This window comes from Dermacentor andersoni, chromosome 3, assembly GCF_023375885.2.
Source record: "Dermacentor andersoni chromosome 3, qqDerAnde1_hic_scaffold, whole genome shotgun sequence".
In the NCBI taxonomy this organism is placed as follows: Eukaryota; Metazoa; Arthropoda; class Arachnida; order Ixodida; family Ixodidae; genus Dermacentor; species Dermacentor andersoni.
The window spans coordinates 169,082,147-169,102,718 of NC_092816.1; the positions used below are offsets into that span (position 1 = coordinate 169,082,147).

At 47.5% G+C, this 20,572-nt stretch overlaps 1 protein-coding gene across 1 annotated transcript in view; it reads left to right on the forward strand.

Moving 5' to 3' along the window:
- Nucleotides 1–16,940, forward strand: part of Chc (clathrin heavy chain) — a 52,786-nt gene extending 35,846 nt beyond the window's left edge. The window contains exons 11-13 of the mRNA XM_050172788.3: nucleotides 4,393–4,671; nucleotides 14,856–14,931; nucleotides 15,442–16,940. Coding sequence (XP_050028745.1) covers nucleotides 4,393–4,671; nucleotides 14,856–14,931; nucleotides 15,442–15,551 — 465 coding nt within the window. The 3' untranslated portion in view covers nucleotides 15,552–16,940. The remainder of the gene's footprint in view (nucleotides 1–4,392; nucleotides 4,672–14,855; nucleotides 14,932–15,441) is intronic.
- The last annotated feature ends 3,632 nt before the right edge of the window (nucleotides 16,941–20,572 follow it).

Consider the following 20,572-nt stretch of genomic DNA (forward strand, 5'->3'; position numbering starts at 1 on the left):
TTCCAAAGTGCGGTACAGCCACTGCGGGCGGAGCATTTTGTCAACTCTGCACCAAACTGCAACTTTGGCCAGACTCCCAAGGAGAGGGTGCTGGTTAGGTTTAGCTGACGGGGTTGTTGAGTGGCATGCCGTCACAGGAAGTTCGCCCTCGATATTTGTTTTACCCTCAGAGGAATACAAGGAGATCTGTCGCGATATCACACGCACAGGCTCTACTGACGGCAGTGTGCGGGAAGCCGGGTTTGCAGGCGATCGGCCAGCAACTATTGCAAATGCATATAGCAAAAGTTTGAATGTGCATGTGCTGGTAGGAATGGCAAAAGCTCGCGTGTGGGCATTCTGAACTTAAGAACTAGTTGAACAGTTTAAGGGGGGAGGCTACCCTGGAGACCGAACTTTATTTTTTAAGATATCCAGATGAAACTTTCAGGGTACGTTCACACCACTGAACTAGGAGGAACTGCAAAGTTTCATGAAGATGTGTTTATTAGTTCCAGAGTTATTAAGGTCTAACTAGGTGATTCATCTACATGCCTGAAAGAGCCTGGAGAAATGCCAGGACATCGTAGGAAGCTGAAATTCGCTGTGATGATCCCTTGATAGATATCCCAGGGAATAAAGAGCCCTTTTCTTTAATTTCCCCTCCAAAAATTTTTAAGGCAACATTGAATTTGATGTAGCCAGTAATGACCACATTCATCAAAAATTAATTGCTTATTATAAATTAACTGCACCAGCTTTGAAAAAAAGAAGCCTGTTACCCCCTGGCAGTCATTCAGGAACAGAATAAAAAAAAACTGCATACAAATCTGAGGAGCAGTTCTTGAGATTGCCTTCCCCAGCACCACTACTAGCGAAAAAATCCATTCCGAGAAAACGGGCGTTAAAGTTGAACACAAGTGTTTTTTTTTATTAGAAAGCTCCTGCGGAGCTTCTAATTAGCTCTTTCTGCTCCAGGCACACTCAGTGTGTCGGATTTTCGACTGGCGACAGCCGAAAGCACAGTTCCGCCACTGAAAAGCGTGTACGCAGTCGGCACTCGCTGCGAAAGATCGGAAGTTCGATGCTCGTACAAGACGCATATCGCGCTCCCGTGCACCGAACATCTGCACTGTCTTAGGCTTTGCCGGCATCGCGTGCAGCGAAGAACTAGCGAAAAAAAAAAGAGAGGGAGCTGAGAAAATAATTTAAAAGATAGCGCAAAGTGATGAGCAGCTTGCAAGCTCATGTTGAGGCGGACGAAGCAAGGGGCAACAACGACGCGAGCGTGGCAGGCGCGGCATCAAAGGAAGCAGCTGCCGCCGCCGCCGCCCGCGCAGCAGCCATTGGCAGGTGCGCTTTAGCCAGCGAAATTTGAACGCGCTGCTCCGGCCAATCAGCGCTCCGCATCACATCGTGGGACAACGCCAATAGCGCCTCAACCGCGCCGACGATGCCATTTTGCAAGGCGGCAAAACAGAGACAAAGAATTCACGGTCAAAGCGACACCAAGATGGGGTGCGGGCAGGCCGCATGGGCCAGGAATGGCGCGCGCGCGAAGTTAGACTTCATTTCGGCATTTGCGCGTGTTTTGTGGGCCGCGGTGGCCTCAAAAGTTTTTTTTTTTTTTTTTGGTACATTACAGTTGAATTAGGTGCTGATAATTACAGGACACAACCCAAAAATATGGTTTTTCCAAAATTGACTTCGCGATTTTTCTGTTTTCGAAGGCCGCGTCCCCTGTTAAACTGATAGTGTCGCAGAGTCAAGGTCGCACGCACAATATCTACTTCGCAATGATGTGCAACACGATGGGCAATTCGAAACTAACTTGCAGCTTCAACTCATTTTTCCGCGACGCTGGAGCTGTAAAAAAAAAGCTAAATTAATTTTACCTTCGAAATTAGTTTTTCCAGACTGCCAGCTACTGTACATTTTTGAGACCCCGTCAATGTTCGAAAATATCAGTTGGCAATTGTATTCACTTTCTGTACACAAACTGAAGAGTCAAACAGCAACAACGCGCATGCGCTCGGTGCGGACCATGTGCCGCTGACAAACGGCTCGGGCAAAATGCTTCTCTGTATCCTAGCCAACCCCTGCATGCCTGCTTAACCAGCACGCTGCCACCGTGCTTTTTTCTTTTTTTTTCTGCAGTTCTTAATAAAGGGAAAATGAGACAGCCACCCAAACTTAGCTAAGTGCTACAAAGGAAACCGATACGGGTTCCTCAAAAGAAAAGCTCTGCAGTTAAGGAAAAATTTGTCCTGGTGCGGTACTCAAACCCTGGACCACCGCCTTTCCGGGGCAGCTACTCTACCATATGAGCTAACCAGGTGTCTAGCAGATGGCAGGCGAAGTCGAATTTTATCAACTCGGAAGCAAAGGCAAGAGTTTCACGTAATAGTTCTGCGGAAACCCGCAAGGTGAAGAGTTTTGCAGTTCTTGTTCATTCGCTCACTCAGTGTCGTCTCCGCATTACCCTTTCTCTCTCCCTTTCACCAGCACGCCTCATTGAGAAAGGCACTCGCTGCCTTGATTGTCTGCAGGATTTTCCAGAAACCGCATCATAACCAGTATTTCATCTCGCGCTGGTCCACTATAAGCTGTAAGCATATACGTAGCCCTGTGGGAAGATAAAGGAGGGTCAAAAAAGACCACATTATATCCAGTCCTGCCCGGCCACGGCGGCTACATTTCGTTTGGGGTGAAATGCTAATACGCCAGAGTCCCGCCACTGGGGCCATGTTTAAGATCCCGTGGTGGTCAAAGTTAATTTGAAGTCCCCACTACGGCATGCCTCATAATCAAATGGTGGTTTTGGCATGTAAAACCCCAGAAATATCCGGTCCTGCCCTGTAAGCGGTTACGTTATACATAAGTGGCCTATTCGGTATTTTTCAATAGTGCAACTTGCAACATACTGTGCAACATCCGATTGGTAATGTCTTCTTGCTGTCTTCCGTCTGTCAAATGAAATATCACAACTTGTCAGATGAAGCGACAGACGTGTTCGGAGCAATGCAGAAACAAAATGAATAATGCAAGTTTTGTTATGGTTTTGTGGCTGAAGGCTACATGTAACCTGTGATCTTCGCTTGTTTGTAATTAGGTGTATCTTGCTGTCTAGTCGTGTACCATATTCTTTTGCGCTGCGACCAGCGATGTTTGCCTTGCAACAGGCCTTTTTACGTGGGATTACGGCTGGCAAGTTCTGTAGTGGCTTTTGTTTCCTTTTCCCCAACCTTTTTTTCCATTTTTTTTTTTCGACAATTACTTAGTGTATTTGGAAAGCTAGTTGCACACAAGCCGCTCATTTTGGAAAGCTGATTTACAACCAGTCTCTGAAGTTCTTCTGCAGCAGCTTTTGTTGTGCAGTTTTGGTTACCGTTCCCTCTGCCTGCTTCACACTATCATTTCGATCAGTCCTGTTGACCCGGACGAACCTCGTACATACAGAGGCAGACCCCTCCAACGCGGCACCATTTTGCGAAATGTGGTGTTCGGGCACTGTGCCCGTGAACCCGCATCAGGAGCGCTCACAGCGAGTCTGTTGCTACTGCCTTGGCCGAGGCAACCCATCTGTGATGTGCTCCGAAAACAAAGGGAAGCACCCGCTCGGGCGGCATTGAGCATGACTGGTTGTGTGGCACACACGACATGTGGCTTTTTGCCACATATGTGGCCAAATTCAGATTGCACATATTTAATTCGCGAATCAAATTATTAGAACGTTTGCTCTTCTATTCAGTGCTATTTGAGTTATACACACAGCTCTAAAAATGTGATCTTGTGCATAAAGCTGAAAGCTAGCAGTCTTTTATGGAGTAATCAATACAGGCTTCATACTGGTTATAAATATTCCTGTCCTAAATATGCATGTCTCCAATTGACTGTTCGATATTCCATCCAATATTCAGCACTTACTATTTGTATTCGAACAATTTTATATTCGCCCACCACTGATAAGTATAGGTACAGCCCACTTTACAATTAGCCAACATGCTTTTTATGCAGCTAGATACTATCCGTGACATTTGCTGCCTCCGTTCACAATATCGAAATAGTCTGCCGTTGGTTATGTAATTGCAAGTGGTGACGAGACAGCAAGTCGTCATTCCAACGCGATTTAGATGGTGATTCGTAACCAAACCTTTGCGTGACCTCCAATACAGCCTCCCATGCCAGTTGTCGAAAGAGCAGTGGCAACAACTTGAATTGCGCCAGCAGACATACAAGCCTGAATGGTCAGAAGGCTGCCATAAAAATATTGAAGCCATCTGTGACTTGCATGCTTGGGAAGGTTGTGTACATGTGTTTAAAGAGAAAATGGGGCATCCAACACTTAATTACAGCGCGTGTCTTGACGAGAGAATGCAGTGGCCTGATCCTGTGCATGCGTTATCCCACCAGGGCAATAACCGCTGGAAGCAGTCGGTGGAACTGTGCAAGAAGGATCGCCTGTTCCGGGATGCGATGGAGTATGCGGCAGAGTCCAAGAATGCCGAGACGGCCGAGGAGCTGCTGAGTTGGTTCCTGGACGAGAAGAACTACGAGTGCTTTGGTGCCTGCCTGTTCCAATGCTACGACCTGCTGCACCCCGACGTCATCCTTGAGCTGGCCTGGAAGCACAACATCATGGACTTTGCCATGCCCTACTTTGTGCAAGTCATGCGGGAGTACATCACCAAGGTGCGTATTGCCTCCTTGCTTATTGCTGCATTCACCGGTTCTAATGCATACCCAATTACTGCAGGGTGAAGGAAAGAAAATCGAAGTGTCTCTGCATGTAACATTCCCCCCATTTATAGAAGAAAAATGTAGCATTACCTGCATTCGCGATCAGAAAAAACACTTGGAGAATTGACATTCACAGAAGGGAATTTTTTTTAACGAGCTTTCGTATTGAAAACTGAGCAGTGTCTTCATTTCCACTTCTTGGCCACACAAACAAAGTGCCCAGGAGCAGTGTTCGCAAGTGATCACTTTTAGATATGCAGTGAAACCTCGTTAATTCAGATTTCAAGGGACCGAAAAAAATGTCCGAATTAACCTAATGTTGAGTTATCGAGGGTATCAAGAAAACAAGCAAATGCGTGCTATGTCAACATGCTTTTATTTACTGAATGAATCGACAAATTCCGTCAGTGCTCACAGCAGCGAAAGCCTCGCGGCTTCCTTCACAGCACGGTCGTGGCGCACGTCTTCATCTGAGACTCTTTTCACTACCGCGCACACATCTGAATTTTTTCGCCAGTATCGCTTGGTCACCGGTCGTCCGAATTTTGTCGCCAGTGTCGCTTGGTCACCGGTCGTCCGAATTTTTTCGCCAGTGTCGCTAGGTCACCGGTCGTCCGAATTTTTTCGCCAGTGTCGCTAGGTCACCGGTCGTACGAATTTTTTCGCCAGTGTCGCTAGGTCACCGGTCGTACGAATTTTTTCGCCAGTGTCGCTAGGTCACCGGTTGTACGAATTTTTTCGCCAGTGTCGCTAGGTCACCGGTCGTCGCGATGTGGACGGTGGTCTTCGTACTCAACAGCTATGCACTGAGTAAAAACACAACTGCTGTTTGCCATAACTGCCGCGGACGAAACTGCGGCCACTATTGGTGCGAGTGGTATGGCAACTACAGTCGGGAAGGCATGCGGCCAACATGGTGCTAAGCGCGGCGATAAACGCAAGAAAGGCTCTAAAGGCCCAAACAGGCACGATGCATTCTGGCGTTCCTGTTGTTCACGTACAATTTCCACTGATGCCTATGGCAATGGGAACTTCGCCTCTTCGTTTTATTGGACTCTAACGCCTTTTGCTCTTTTGCATCACACATTTGCAGTGCTCCACGGTTGCCATGCTCTGAGAGTTGTCCGAATTAAGGGGAGACGCGGGTCGAAAAACGGCGATTTTCATCAGAAAAGTCAGTTTTATGTTTTTGACTGTTTCAGCAAGATTGATCCCTCCTCTTTCACATATAAAGAAATCAGAGCCATAAATGATTGGGAAATTATAAATAAACTCGGTGAAAACACCCGAGGTGGCGAGAAAAGGTGCAAATCTGTCCCATTTTTCAACGCGCGATGCGTCAAATCGCGGCGTTGCAAGCTATTGGGCTTGTGCAAGGCAATAGGCCTACGCTTTTTCTCTCAGAGGTCGGCTTTGCCGCGTCACAATCTCGCCGGGAAGTAATAATAAAAACATTTCACCGCCAAAACAGAGCGCTTTCGCTGGATTTCTAGATCACGTGGTGCGATTCCGGCCACGCCATTGGCTGCTAGCGCACGACGCGGCCGCAGGTTGTCTGCTCTTTCTGCAACGCGCCGCTCTCTCGACGTGTTCCCAGGCTTTCAGTCATTTTTCTGCTCCTTGTTTCGATGGATCCCGTGAAGAAACGCGATTTTCAATCTCGAAAGCATCGGTCGAAGCACAAGTTCAAGGGGACTCGCCGCAAAGTAAAGCGGCGTGCAATGGAGGCGTCCGCGGCAGCTAAGCCTAACCTAGGTGACTGCGACGCTTTCGACGGTTCAGAGCCGGCCGGCCGCTCAAGTTTCGTTGACAGCGCAGACGAATTCGTCAGCGCATCGGAGAAAAAGTAGATAATCTTTGACAATCAAGATAGGAGCGGCGAGGAGACGGCAAGCACCTTTATCTGCGAGATCGGCGTCGGGAACGTGAGCGCCGCGGCATGTCCGGCGTGCGGACGGCGCGACCTTTTTATCCGTGAGTTGGCCAAAAAACGGAAACGACTCGCGTCGTTTTTGTGGTTATGTTGCAACAATGCAGCGTGTACCACGTCCGTTATCTCGTCAACGTATTCGTCGCGGCGCGCATCTCCGGTAGACGACGCTAACGGTGGAGCGCGCCCTTCGGCCAGCCCAAGAGAGAGTTTCGCCGTGAATATCAAGGCAGTGGTTGCGGCGCGCACATATAGAGCTGTACACAATCAACTCGTCCGATTTTGTGCAGTTCTTGGTTTACCAAAACCGATGCACCATAAATCGTTCACCGCCATAACAAAGAAAGTGCACCTCGCTGCTACAAAAACAGTGGCTGAACTTGGAGTTGGCTCGGAAAGTAACAGCGCAGGAAGTGGGTCAGCATGGTGCTCACGAAGACTTTATGAGAGAACAACATATGGCGCTGGTGAATTCTAAAGTAGTGCACTGGATATAGATACCCTGGCCTGCATTATGTGCAATTTTTATATAGATTTCAGTGCTACAACACAAATAAAGAACTTTTATAACTTTCAATCGTGTTTTTCTCAGCTTCATATTTTTGGCCAAACATGGCTTTTGTGCATGACATTTAATGTACTTATTGTGGTCCAATCAAGACCAAATTTGGTGTGCATCATCTTAAAATGTGTAGAATGCACTGATCTAGATTTTAGTGCAACCAGTTTATTTTTAAGAATGGAAATGTTCAATACCCTTGGGTACCAGTCACTGAAAACGAAGCATCAGATATGAAATTCTCTCAAAATGTTGCCTGTCAAGGGAATTGCATTATCTTGGTTATTAGCACTCAGTGGAGTGTTAGGGACAAGAAAAGCCATTTTGCACTGCTATATCATGCCAACTGCTAGGTCCAGTAGCTGCACAAACATGCACTGTTTTTCACTTATGCATGGCACTTAGGACATGAAAGCATCAAGCTATCCTAAAACTAAGAACAGATTTGGAATGAGGATATCAAGCTATATAAGTGGTACAATTTTCATTTGTCTAGCATTAATATTTAAAAAAAAAGGTTTCTGAGGAGCGTCTCCCCTTAAGCGATGTGGGGCTAAACACGTTTCAACCAGTGAAGTTTCATTGCATTGAATAATGCATGCGCCTGCCGGGACCAGAGGAGTCCGAATGATCTGATTTCCCAAATTAACAAGGTTCAAATTAACAAAATTTCGCTTTACTGCTATCACGTGCGAGACTCTGTGTGGGGCTCATCGAAGTAGGCGGCCTTCGACAGCATTCGTGGCACTGTGTGCAGATGGCAAGCTTGGCACGGTGCCAGAAACGCTGGCAGCCATATACGCTGCTGCTTCCGAGGCATAGTTACGCAACATCTCGCAAAAGTGATCAGGTCTCCAAAAGTGATTGACTGAGTATTGCTCCAGATCGTATTCGAGCACAAACTGAACTCGCAGCAACCTTCACGAAAACATGCTCTGTTGCCGCCTTGTGATGGCTATGACACCGCATCTCGTGGTTTCTGATGGTAGGCTCTTGCCACCACTGCGAACATGGTTTCAGTTTGGTATCCAATTGTAATCTGCAGGTAATTTTTGGACCCATTTTCTCAGAAAAAAGGCATGCAATAAATTTGACTAGATGCATATTAATACTAGAGCGGTAATTCTGTTTGCAATTGCTGGCTTGGAACTTCAACTCGAAGTAAGGTAAATTGCAGTCGACTCGTGCAAAATTCAGCAAGTTTATCATACCGCGCAGCAGCACAGAAAGTTGGCCATGTCAGTATTGCCAAAAGGCTGTGCACATAATGGTCTTTCGTTGTTTGTACTTTCCTTTTGGTTTGCCAGAAGCTAAATATGAAACAAGATACATGAGAACTTTGTTGGTACACTCCCACTTTTTACGATTCCCAGTGACAATGCCGATGATAGAGAACGAAAAAAAGACCCATTGCAGTTATACAGTCGAGCCCGACTATATCGAACCCGTTTACATCGAATTATTCTATACATCGAACAATTTCTGGTCACGGTATAGTTGAGTATATATAGCAGAAATTACGCTTACATCGAACAAATATTGCAGTGACTCCCGATATATCGAACGTCAAGCGGCGGAAAAGTGCCCCCAGAAGTTGGCTTTCCCTCGCGGTAGCGGGGAAACCCGGCGGCGCGGCTCCATCCAACCGCTCTTCCTACCGTGACCGCGCTGCCTCCGGCTGTTCGGGCGAGCCGTCGACACTCCTCCCGTCGCGCATAGTGAAGTCTATTATCCTCCCTCTTTCTCTATCATCTTTCACTTCCCACTCCCTCTCCCCTGACGACGCTTCGCCGTGCTCCCTCACGGGTTGCAGCATCAAGCGTCCTTCTTTTCTTTAGATCACTATCTATCGACACTCCCCAGCAAAAAATGATCCTGGCCCGCCTACAGCGCTTGCTCAGACAGCCAATCAGAGGCTCTTGTGCGCTCTTCGTGCAAGATGGCGAAAGTGCGAGTTGTCTGGCTGCTCCTCTGGTTTATCGTGTTTGCGCCTTGTGGGCCTTCTCCCGCAGTGTTGCCGTGATGAAGCGGCAGAATTCGCCTTTCGTCGTGAAGATCGAAATCGTAAATTGCGTCGAACGCGATGTCCCCGCAGCGTGCAAGATTCCGAGGAGCACTCTCAGCACGATTAGGGCTAAAGTGGCCAGACTCTCAACCCGGTGCCCATGGCGCCCGACGCGTACGCACGGCCGTGTACGAGGCGTTCTTCATACGTGCCGGTTTCCGCGTGTTCGGTGAGGACTGTAAATTCTGATGAATGCGACGAAGCCGTTGCCGGTGTTGCCGAAGTTTGGAGCGAGCTGTCAAAATTTCCGGGACATTCGAATCAATGGTGGACGAGTTTGAGTGCAGATGATGGTGTCGCGACGACGGTAGATCCCGAAACGAAGACTACATCGCCGACAACGTACCGAGCACAAATGAAAGTAGGCACGTTGAGGAAAGCAACTACGGTCCTTTGCCCACATCCTCCGAAGTGATTGGTGCACTCGCATTAGTCCGGTGCTTTTGCGCGAATGCGGAAGGTTGCGGCCTCAGCTGTTCGGACTCCTTAGACAACGTGGGGAAGTGCGTGCGTCGCAGGCAGCCAAATTGCCCAAGCAGAAGAAAATGCAGGACTAATTTATGCGAAACTAAGCTAGTTTCATCATTAAAGTGATTTTATAAATGGTATGTGCTTTTATGACATCCAATTATTTAGCAGGCTTTTATCGAATTATGCTCTATATCGAACTGATAGGCGTTTTTTTGCGAGTTCGGTATAGCCGGGTTTGACTGTACTTCTTTTTTTCCCAGTTGCTTTTCCTGGAAAACATGATCTTTTGACATTCAGTACATTGGCACACTGCGATCGAAAGATGCGTTTTCCGGCTGCTAGATCCCGTGTGAATAAAAGGCACGAGGCAGGTGTGATCGAGAGCAGTAGGCGCTCGCCCGCCTCTCGTGAAAGTGGCGTCACGCTCTGTTTCCTCCTCGCAGATAATTGCACTCACAGCCATTGCTGCTAACCCTATCACAATAAGCGTCGCCTGCTTCACATCATGTGGTTCAGTGCTATTGGAAGTCTAGTGCACTTTGTAATGCACAGTATAATACAAATGTGCTGCTGTTCCGTGCTGCGGGTGGCATAGAGCGAGCGTCGCGTTTTGCTTTGGCAGCACCATATATAGGTCGCCCACCAGCTTGATCATATAGGTTGGCCGTCTTGGTTTTCACAGTACGCCATGGGAAAACGATAAAGTGCGTACGGTATAGGCCCCACCAACTTGGCGTGCTTTGGCGTCTTGTGCAGCATCTATTGTCACCAAGTATGCACATCAGAATTTCCTGCCAAAACGCCCGACCTGAGGAAGTTCCTCACCCACGCCGAATTCGAGCACAAACCTAAGCTTGCCAAAGCCACAAGAATGGCAAAAGCCACTCGGGCTTTGCCAGCTCTGCGCCTGTCGGCATCTCGTGCTGCAGTGATTTGCCCAATACTTTACATTACGTAGATGTCAACTGCAGTTCATCTGCCAAATTTTCTATAGACTTGGAATTGTTTTCCCAGTTAGCACATTCCTTTTTGTTTTTTTGCAAAGCATATGACTGAACTTCTGCTGTATTTTTGCAAATGAATAGGGCAGTATAATGGAAGGTGGAAATCGGTGCACATATTATAACTGAAGTTGGCAATAATTTCTATGCGCTTCTGAAGGAGTCGTATTTCACTGGAAAACCATGTCAACTCATTTTGCTGAATGTTTTTTACAGCCGTTTATTAAAGTTTGTGAAGCGTGGTGCAATGTTTCATTTTGTGAAAGTAATCAAATAGCATGAGTGGCATCGTTTGGGGCAAATGTTGCACCTGATTTTGGTTCTGAATAAGATGATACACAATCCACTCTCACCCGCCACTGTTGCTTTTAGTGGCTATGGTGTTGGGCTGCTAAGCACGAGGTTGCGGGATCTAATTCCGGCCACGGCGGCCACATTTCGATGGGGCCAAAATGTGAAAATACCCATGTATTTAGATTTAGGTGCACGTTAAAGAACCCTAGGTGGTTCAAATTTCAGAGCCCCCCACTACAGTGTGCCTCATAATCAGATCATGGTTTTGGCACGTAAAACTCCCCGATTTAATTTTACAATGGACTCTCGTTACAACGGACCCTGATAATCCGACCAAATATGTCTGATTTATCCAAAGTCGGTAATATCTGAAATGCCTCGCTTGCAAAAGATTGGTCGCGATGTCAAACAGCATTATTGCATAGTGAGTGACGGACATCCACAGTAAAAAAACAACTTGCAGTTTCGCCCGTAAAGCGAAGCATCAATTGCATTAGCAAATTAGACAGCTATACGAAGTAAGGATAGTAGTTTAATTGGCCGTATAAACTTGTAAACATTCGCTTACTAAATTAAACAAGCGTGGTGTCGGGCACGGACAGGTAAACATGAACTCATCTCGCTTGACAACCACGGAAAGTCTCTGTCAAAATGTTGGAGTGAGGAAGCGCGGCGGCAGCAGCGAGCGAATTGACCTTTGTGCTGTCTCTCGCTTCAATGCGAACTAAATATCAAAAGCACAGCACATACGAAGCTACCAGCTCTGGGTGCACTTTGTCCACATCGCAAATTGCTTTCAAGATGCAGTGCCTGTGCGGGTGCGGCGTAAGCAGCAGCCGCCAAGAGTAAAATGGCAGCCACCCCTTGCCTCGTGCGCCAAAGGAGACTGTGCGCTTCTGTCCCGCTTTCCTCCCTTCTGTTTACGATATTGAGCTGCGATCGTCAGCCGACTCTCGGAAGTCAGTTGTCAGCCAGTGTCTTCAAGGCAAAACTGTTTTGTATGGCCGATTTTGACAAATTGTCGCTAATTTCGTCCGCTGTAGCAGATAGTCCGGTGTAGCAGGGTCTATTAACCCTTTCGCTGTCACGGACGTACCGGTACGTTATCGCGCTTCCCCCCCACGGTGTCACTGACGTACCGGTACGTTCTCTATCGTGCGTTCAAAATTTCGCGCCTGAGCGCAAAGCAGGCGCTCCTGGATTGGCCACGCCATCTGTTGACTCGTTCTACAAGTTCGTATATTCGCCCCGACCTGTGTTAGTCCATGTATTGAAGAGTACGGTGCGACTGCCACTCCCCACTTTCTCTTTGCTGAGTGGCGCGGTGGCTCCGCGTTCGCTGGATCATGCGTCGCGCGCGTGTGGTTATGGGTTCAAGGGTTGTTCTGTAATCTCCGCTGGTTTGAAGGTTTTTATTTTTCTTCTGTTGGTGTGCCTGCTACGGCGCGTCAAGTTCAGGCGCACGTGCTGTTGCCTCCAAAAAGGGTGACTCGATTGCTGCTTTCGCTCTCTCGCCGCACCCTCGCTTCCGACTTGCAGCAGTAAACGTAAAGCCCTTCGAACTTTGTTTAGCCTTTTTCCATCTCCCTCTGTCTTCTTGATCACGCAACGTCCCCTTTCTCTCCGTTGCGCGGGCGACTGAAAGCGCATCCTCCCTGCGCGCGGTTACTTTCGGATGGCTCTGCGCGCGGGACCTTCGTCTGCTCATGGGAGCAGTGGCTGAATTCAGATTCAGAATACGAGCCGAGCTCGGACTCGGACAAAGTTGCATGAGAGGAAGAGGGTTCCGCATCGTCAGATTCGGATGTTGAACGGATTTTATAGTCAGGCTGATGATGATGATGATGTTTACTAACAACAGCTGCAGAACACTGAAATGTGCATATTGCATTGACTATGTTATTTGTATACCAATTATAATCAAAAATAAATTGCTATGCTCATTCCCTGTTATGCTCGTTCTCTGAAACCAAGCCGACACTGGGGGTGCGTCACGGCCAGAAACGTCCGACAGCGAAAGGGTTAAAAGCAAACTTTGTTGCATCAATAAAATAGGCAGACCAAACTAAGGTTGAAATATAATCTGTTGCATCCGAAAGTCTGTTTTACAAGGGTTGATCCAGAAATAAAGTTCCCAAAAAGCTCCAGCCATACGGAAAGGTGCGAGGTGAAATCCGGCAACACTGCTACGCGCGGCTGTTACCCCACTCTTGATTGCCCCTGGCCACGCTTTGCTGCACCACTCATTCTTGGCTCAGCAGCCGTCCAATATGGAGGTTCCCATTGTTGATCCCGCCAAGTGCGAGATTTGTTCCATAATTTGCTTCTTGCATGCCAAAAGCACTCCACCCATGGACATTCATTGTCAGTTGACAGAGGTGTGTGGTGACAAGTGTATGGCCATTCAACACGTCCCAAAGTACTGCAGGGAGCTTAGTGCCGGTCGAAAAAAAGTCCACAGTGAAGAACGGAGCGGTTATCTAGATGGTGCAACGCAAAGTGCTTCAAAAGAGAAGGATCACCATCTGTGAACTTGTTGCTCAGATTGCTGAGTTTTTACGGTACAGTGGAAAGAGCTTCGACTGAAAAATTGGGCTATCGCAAGTGTTGTGCTCAATAGGTACCGCAGCTATTGACCACATAGACCACAAGGAGAAACGCCTTGTCTGTGCTCGCCAGTTTCTTCAAAAGTGTCAAGAAGATGGGAAGGAAGTTTGGACTCCATTGTTACAGGAGATGAAACGTGGGTGTTTCATTTCACTCCCGAAACAAAACCAAACAGTGGCATCACCCAGTCGCCAGTTGCAATGAAGTTCAAACAAACTCCTTCTGCTCGCAGAGTCATGGCCAGTGTTTTTGTGATCGTAAGGGGATACTGCCGATTGAGTTCATGGAATGTGGGACAACAATCAACTAGCAGTTCAAACAAACTCCTTCTGCTCACAGAGTCATGGCCAGTGTTTTTGTGATCGTAAGGGGATACTGCTTATTGAGTTTATGGAATGTGGGACTACAATTAACTTGCAGTTCAAACAAACTCCTTCTACTCAGTCATGGCCAGTGTTTTTCGTGATCGTAAGGGGATACTGCTGATTGAGTTCATGGAATGTGGGACAACAATCAACTCGCAGTTATTGTGCAACACTAAGAAAACTCGCGCGAGCTATCCATAACCACCGGCGAGGACGACTGGCAGCCAGTGTAATGCTGCTTCAAGACAACGCCTGACCTCAGATCTCCCGTCAAACCCAGGAACTTTTGACATAATTTGGGTGGACTGTCATGCCCCATCCACCCTACAGTCCAGACCTCGCACCTAGTGATTATCACTTGTTCCACAAGTTAAAAGAACATTTGAGTGGCCAGCGCTTCTGGAGCGACGAAGTCAAAGAAGAGGTGAAACTCTTTCTTAGTGGGTTGGCGACGGAGTTCTGACATTGGGATACAGAAATTGGAGCACCGCCTACAAATATGCGTAGACTAGAGAAAATAGGCAATTATGTAGGAAAATAGAGCAAACTTTCGTATCTTTCCAATGATGTAAATTTCGATGAGACTAAACTATGTCTATTTCTAAAATTGATCGGAACCTTATTTCTGGATCAACCCTCGTACGCGGGTCCATTGTAAGGAGCGTACACTGTACTGTATTTACTTAAATTTAGGCCAGCCTCAAAGCGCTGCCATTGTGGCAGCTGATGAAGAGTCGGGTGCAGTGTTACTTGGGATTAATTGCAGTGTGTGTGGTGGCACGATTTGAAGCTGTGAAAGTGTATGTGTGCACTTGTCAACTATTGTTGTCCCTATTCGCCGCAGGTTGACAAGCTAGAAGAGAACGAGAACCAGAGGCTGGAAGAATCTGCACAGAATGAACAGAAGCCCCTTGTCTACGGTGAGCCTTCTTCCGAAGTGGTTTCGTCAACTTGTGGTCTTAGTGGAGTGTACGCGAAGCAAAATAGTGTCCCGTAACTGTGCTCAGTACTACCTTTACAATATCCAAACGAGACTGAAGTACAGGCCAAACAAAGCATGTTCATTCTTTCCTCGGTACTCTCAAATGTCTGTTAAGGGTGTTCTAATATTTTAATGTAAAAGCGAAAACTGCCTATTTAGCCAGGATGTTCATAGTGCACGACTGTACTGCGCTCAATATCTGTGCATAAACTTTTTTGTATACAGTTGATGCCAAGACAGTGTTGAAAGAGCCCTGCTTTTGTTGAAGCCTTGCTTTTATTGAGACTTCTTTCAGAAAGATGCAAATCAATCTTACGTGAATTAATCTGTCCCGAAAGGGGCCTGAGCTCTTTCAGTGTCGCGCTGCAAATGGGGCGCCTCAAGTTTTACGCTCGGCGTGACGTTTTAATCTCTGACTCCACTTGACGTTCTGGTTTCTTGCTTGCAGCCCCCGAACCCCAGCTGATGTTGACGGCACCGCCAGGCATGCTAAGTGCGCCTGGCTACGCACCTGCCTACGGGGCACCCATGCCGGGCTACCAAGGCTACAGCATGTAGACGAGACCCCCCCTCCCCCGACGACGGGCGGTTGAACAGACTGCTACTCGACGCATCCTGCCCCTTCGCGTTTGGCCCGACCTCTTCTGTCCCACGGCCCCCATGTATTTTTCTTCTCCCCCTTAAAACCCCATTGTCGCAGAAGAGCCTCCACGGTGGGCCTCGCTCCCTGCGCTAAAGTTTTTTTTTCTTCGCCTTTCATAGCTGCGTCTTTCACTCTTTGAAGTGCAGTAGAGCAACATTCCCCCCCACTGCTGTTTCACTGTTCCCCAGCCTGCTGGTTCAGGGCGCGCTGTGTGTGTCTTGTGCGTGAGACTTGTGTAACATGTACCGAGTACATAACGTGTGCGTGTTAGTGTCTTGTTGCAAGGGGCATCCGTCTGCCTTCCTCTCTTCCGCTGCTCCGGGTGTCGGTAGCCGAGTGGTCGGAGGTGTGTGTTGTCTTCTCGCAGCTGAGCACTTGGCCACCTCTCCTTATCCGTGTCTGTGTGTGCGCTCGTCATTGTCGCGTGCCTGAGGTGGAGTTGCGTTTGCGAGTGGGGCTGGTTGTACAGTACTTTTTTTTGGGAGTGCTACCTTGTGTATTTTATTTTTTTTTAGTCCCGAGCCCACTTTGTTTCTTCAAAGAGCGTCGAGTGGCTGGGAGACAGGACCAGTGTTAACTACATTAGTGCTGATCAAAACAGGGCAGACCATTCACTTCCCTTTGGCGCTCGGGAGGGTGATCAAGCGGCGGTGGACTACCGGGGACGAACGGCGGGCAAGGCCGAGGACTTGCAACAGGGGCAGCCACAGTTCCGCGTGGGGCCGGTTACGTGACAAGCTCTTTTTTTTTTTTTAATATTTGTCTAACAAAATTGAGTGCTCTATTTATGTAAACAGAGACCTTGCACCGCGCCCTCCCCTGTGAACTCCTAGCTTGCAGCGAGTCGAGACGGTCGCGATTGTTTGCTGCAGTCGGACTGCCAGCAAGTCCGGGCCGAGCCTCGAGAGGCGCTGCGGTCTGTTCCTTGTGAAACGCACGAGTGGGATTCCCCGCGTGTCTGTGTGCTGCTAGAGGGGAGAGGAGCGAGGGATCACTGTTGTCAAGGGAGGTGGCGGTGCACGCTTGGTGTCCCGTTTATTGCTGGGATACAGCGATAAAAAAAAAAGTGCGCGTGCATCAAGTTTTCGTGTGAATTTTTCTTTTTTCATCTGGAAGTGAGAAAAGAATGCGATGCTGTTTGTCCCTCCCTTTGTTCTTGTTTTTCTTTATTTTTTTGCCTCACCCTGGAATGAGAGACTTGTTATATATACATTATACATATTATATATATATAGGAGAAGTTTAAAAAGAAGTGTATGTAGTTTCTGAAGGAGAAATAAATTGCGTCCTCACATGCTCCACGATTCTGGATCTCGTGGTTGCCTTTCTTGCTTGCGAGCGCCTGCCGTTACCATACGAGCTGCACAGTGCAAAGAGTCGCCGATGGTCAGTCTTGCATGTGGCTTACGATGGCTCGGTTTCACAGATGGCAACAAAAGTTGCTTCTTTTACATTCGTGTAACACATATGTTGAGGGGGATAGTAGGCATATATATGGATCATCAAAGATTTTTGCAAATTTCTTCTGTACCTCTGATTCAAAAATTGCCTCTGATACAAAAATTTCGAAAATTTGTAGGCCTTTACAAAGGCATTCCTGATTTATGTGCACAAAGATTTATTTGAAATTATGGAGTTTCTATTAATTACAGCACCTTTTATGTCTATCCATTCAAGAACTTCTGTTCAGGAACATACAAAAAATAACCAGCAATTACTGCATTGAAACATCTGTCAAATATTGTTCAGTTTGCTTTTGACTGAACATCGCATTTTGTTCTGCAATAGATGTTTCAACCTTGGCAACTCCATATAAGGGCAGCATGGGAAGGAACATATTTCATATACACTTAAGATAATGAGATTGTTTCAGTTCATTAGATGCACAAGAAATACGAGAGCGATTGGATGAAATCTCGCTCTGGAAGTTTTGTCAGACGCGCAGATATTTTTTTTGTCAGCAGTGTTTCCTAGAAATTGCATTTGTGTTCTATTGTGAACAAGTGAAGCATCAAGCCCAAAATTCATCAGGGTCATTATTTCTTACATCATTTACAAGTCGCTGCTATGCAAAATCGTAATTCAGCTTTATTTGTTGAATTACTTTCGAGTAATTGAGCTAGACACCAGTGATCTCCATGCAACTCGCCCTTGTGATGAGTGTGGCTTGGACACGTTAACGCAGGGTAACTCAATGGTGTCTGCAAAATCTGCACTTCTCGGGTTTGAGGAGAAATTAGGCATTCCCGTCTTGAGTGATGCAAGTGAACAGAGCTGCTTTTGTATTCATCTTTTTTCTTTTTTCTTTTCTTCAAATTTTGGAGTACGAACAAAAAGCCAATGGTCCGTAATGTCATTTCCAGGTACTGTGCCAAACTCTTGAAAAGTTACCATCAGTTGTAAAGCCACAGATATAGATTGTAACAGCAGAGAAACTCCTTTTTACATGTATCAAGTTTTCTGATTTATGAATTGTCAAATTGCTGTGTAGCAAAGCTGAATTTTATAGGATAGAGGTAACGTTGGTGCTATGTTTTCCTGTATTTGAAGCACCTCTAATGTGCATTTCTGAATCAAATTTGTAGCTTATATTATTCATTGAAGGTAGGAAAAAGTGGAAACGCTTTATTTTTTTTCATTCTGCCTGAAGGGCCACTGTGTAGCTGAGAAAATATCTTTTGTGGCAGACCTTTGAACGGCAAACCTCCAACTCTTGTATAATTTTACAAATCTATGGAGATAGAAAAAAATGGCCCTTACTTGCATTTGGGAGAAATCGGAAACCAAAGTTAAATCGGGCCACCATGTGACGAATTTCAAAGTTGTGAAATGCACCATGTGGCAAGCTGCTTGCAAGAGTTGCAGTAGCCATAGAGTTTCTCACTATAACACCTAGAGGGTAATCTGGCGCCACCGTCTATGGGAGTTTCTTAGGGGGGCACCGTGCCGTCATAGGAATGACGGTATATGTGTCTGCGAGGCTCGTGTTGGCTGGTGTTGCAAGAGGCTTCGTCTAAAACGTAGATATGGCTACGCAAATAACGCGTTCTCAAAGTAAAATCTTCATAAAATGTTTCCATTCACGCATATTACATCTTTACTCGCCTACAGTGCATGACCAAGCGAAGAAAAGCAAGAACAGACGACCAACTGTTTCAAAGCGAGCGCGAACCTTGTCGTCTGTCCTCCAACTTTAGCGGCCCGCTGATACTTTTTACGTAACATGTAGTCGTACACACAATAACAAGTTCTCATAGTTAAACAAAACATGTTTTCGCGTAATAATACAGCTAAAACAGCTTTTCACGTGCTGCTCTAGTAGAAAATGAATCATTGTGACAGACGGAACGGTACTTGCCAAGCGCGTCTTCAAGGTGTCCTGTCTCTACGAGAACGATGCCAATCCGAATCCACAATATACCGGCATTCCCATGCGTACCACAGCGCAGCAGCGCCAGATTTCCCTCTAGGTAATGTAGTGAGAAACTCTATGGCAGTAGCCAAGTGACTTGCCGAAGCTGGACTGTCGCCCTGGGGCGAAATCTTGTAACTGTTCGGAAAGCGAACTGCTCTCACTGCTGCATGCGTCAGTAAATGGGCCGCTCCAAACCAAAGGTGGAGGAAAGGGAAGACGCGGGTTAATAGACGAGAGGGTGCCGCCTCTGAGTCGCTGGTCGAAGAACTGCGCACAGAAAAATATACGTGTAATATTTCGCAAGTCTTAAAGCATACCTGCGCGGTGCCGGTCGTTTACGTAATGCTTGAATTTGTTAATGTCGTTCTTTTAGTTCTGAACCGACGGGTAGTGCCGCAATCGTAAAAGAGTTGGTGGATCTCGGCACCATGTCGCCTGCTACCAGGAACTTGCACGAGGCATGCACTGTCAGTACTTCCTAAGTAGCGAGTGTAACAGAACCGTGAACCGGCTTCTAAGGCCACCTCTTACGTTCCACATCAATTTTTTTTTCGTCCATCATCGGCTTGGGCATGAGTTGCACTCCGCCGCGCTGCCGTTGTCGCTGCGATCTGCCTCGCTACTAGCGTGATAAAAGCAACGGAACGTGAATTCGAACGTCACAATATAAGGGCCCTGCATTGCCTGCGCGAAGAGTGCGGTGCCGCCGGCGCTCTGTACTGTGAAATTGAGAAGGAAAGTGCGGCATTGCCGAGTTCATAAGGGGCAGCTAAATCAGATATCCACACTCTTCCCCTCCTGACTCGGCAGTCTTAGGCCGCGGACAAAGGAAGCACTGGAGCTACCGGGGTCGAACGCAGTTGTGGCTCCTGAAACGAGATGTGCGTGCTACGGATGGTGGCGATAGCACGGGTAATTCGATCTCTCCGTGCAAATGCCTCCTTGGCGGTGGCTTTGATAGCCAGGCTCGCAGGAAAGCTGACCCATCCCTTCGCTGGCCAAAGACAGTAATTGGGAGAGCAATTTCATGGAGAGTGTCGGCGACAAAGATATATGGTAATTCCTGCGGATGCTTCCCTTCCGACAGACCTCCGGAAGCTGAAGGCCGGTGGCGAAAAACCGCAGCGCGCAATTCCTTCCTCTGCGTGGCGTGGCCACTGGCAAGCTTGCTCCCGAGTCGCCACCAGTTTGTAGCGTAGCCATAAAAAAGGACTGCTTAGAAAGCCGACAGTGACGGTGCAAAATATGTTTTGTCACCTCTTCAAATGCGTATTGCACCTCCAGCCATCGTCGACATTGAACGAACAACCGTGTCATCGGCAAGTGGTAGCCTCGGACGCAATCGACGCACGTGCGCGACTCTCCACGTGCGGGTCTCGGGGGCAGCGCGGCCGGCGCGCGCGACCAGGGTCGCAAGCCAACAGCCGAGCGACAACAACCGGAGCCAAAGCGGACTACTTCTTCGCCTGTTAGTTGAGTGACGTGCTCATAACTTCCGGTACCGTCCCGCTGTCTCTGAGA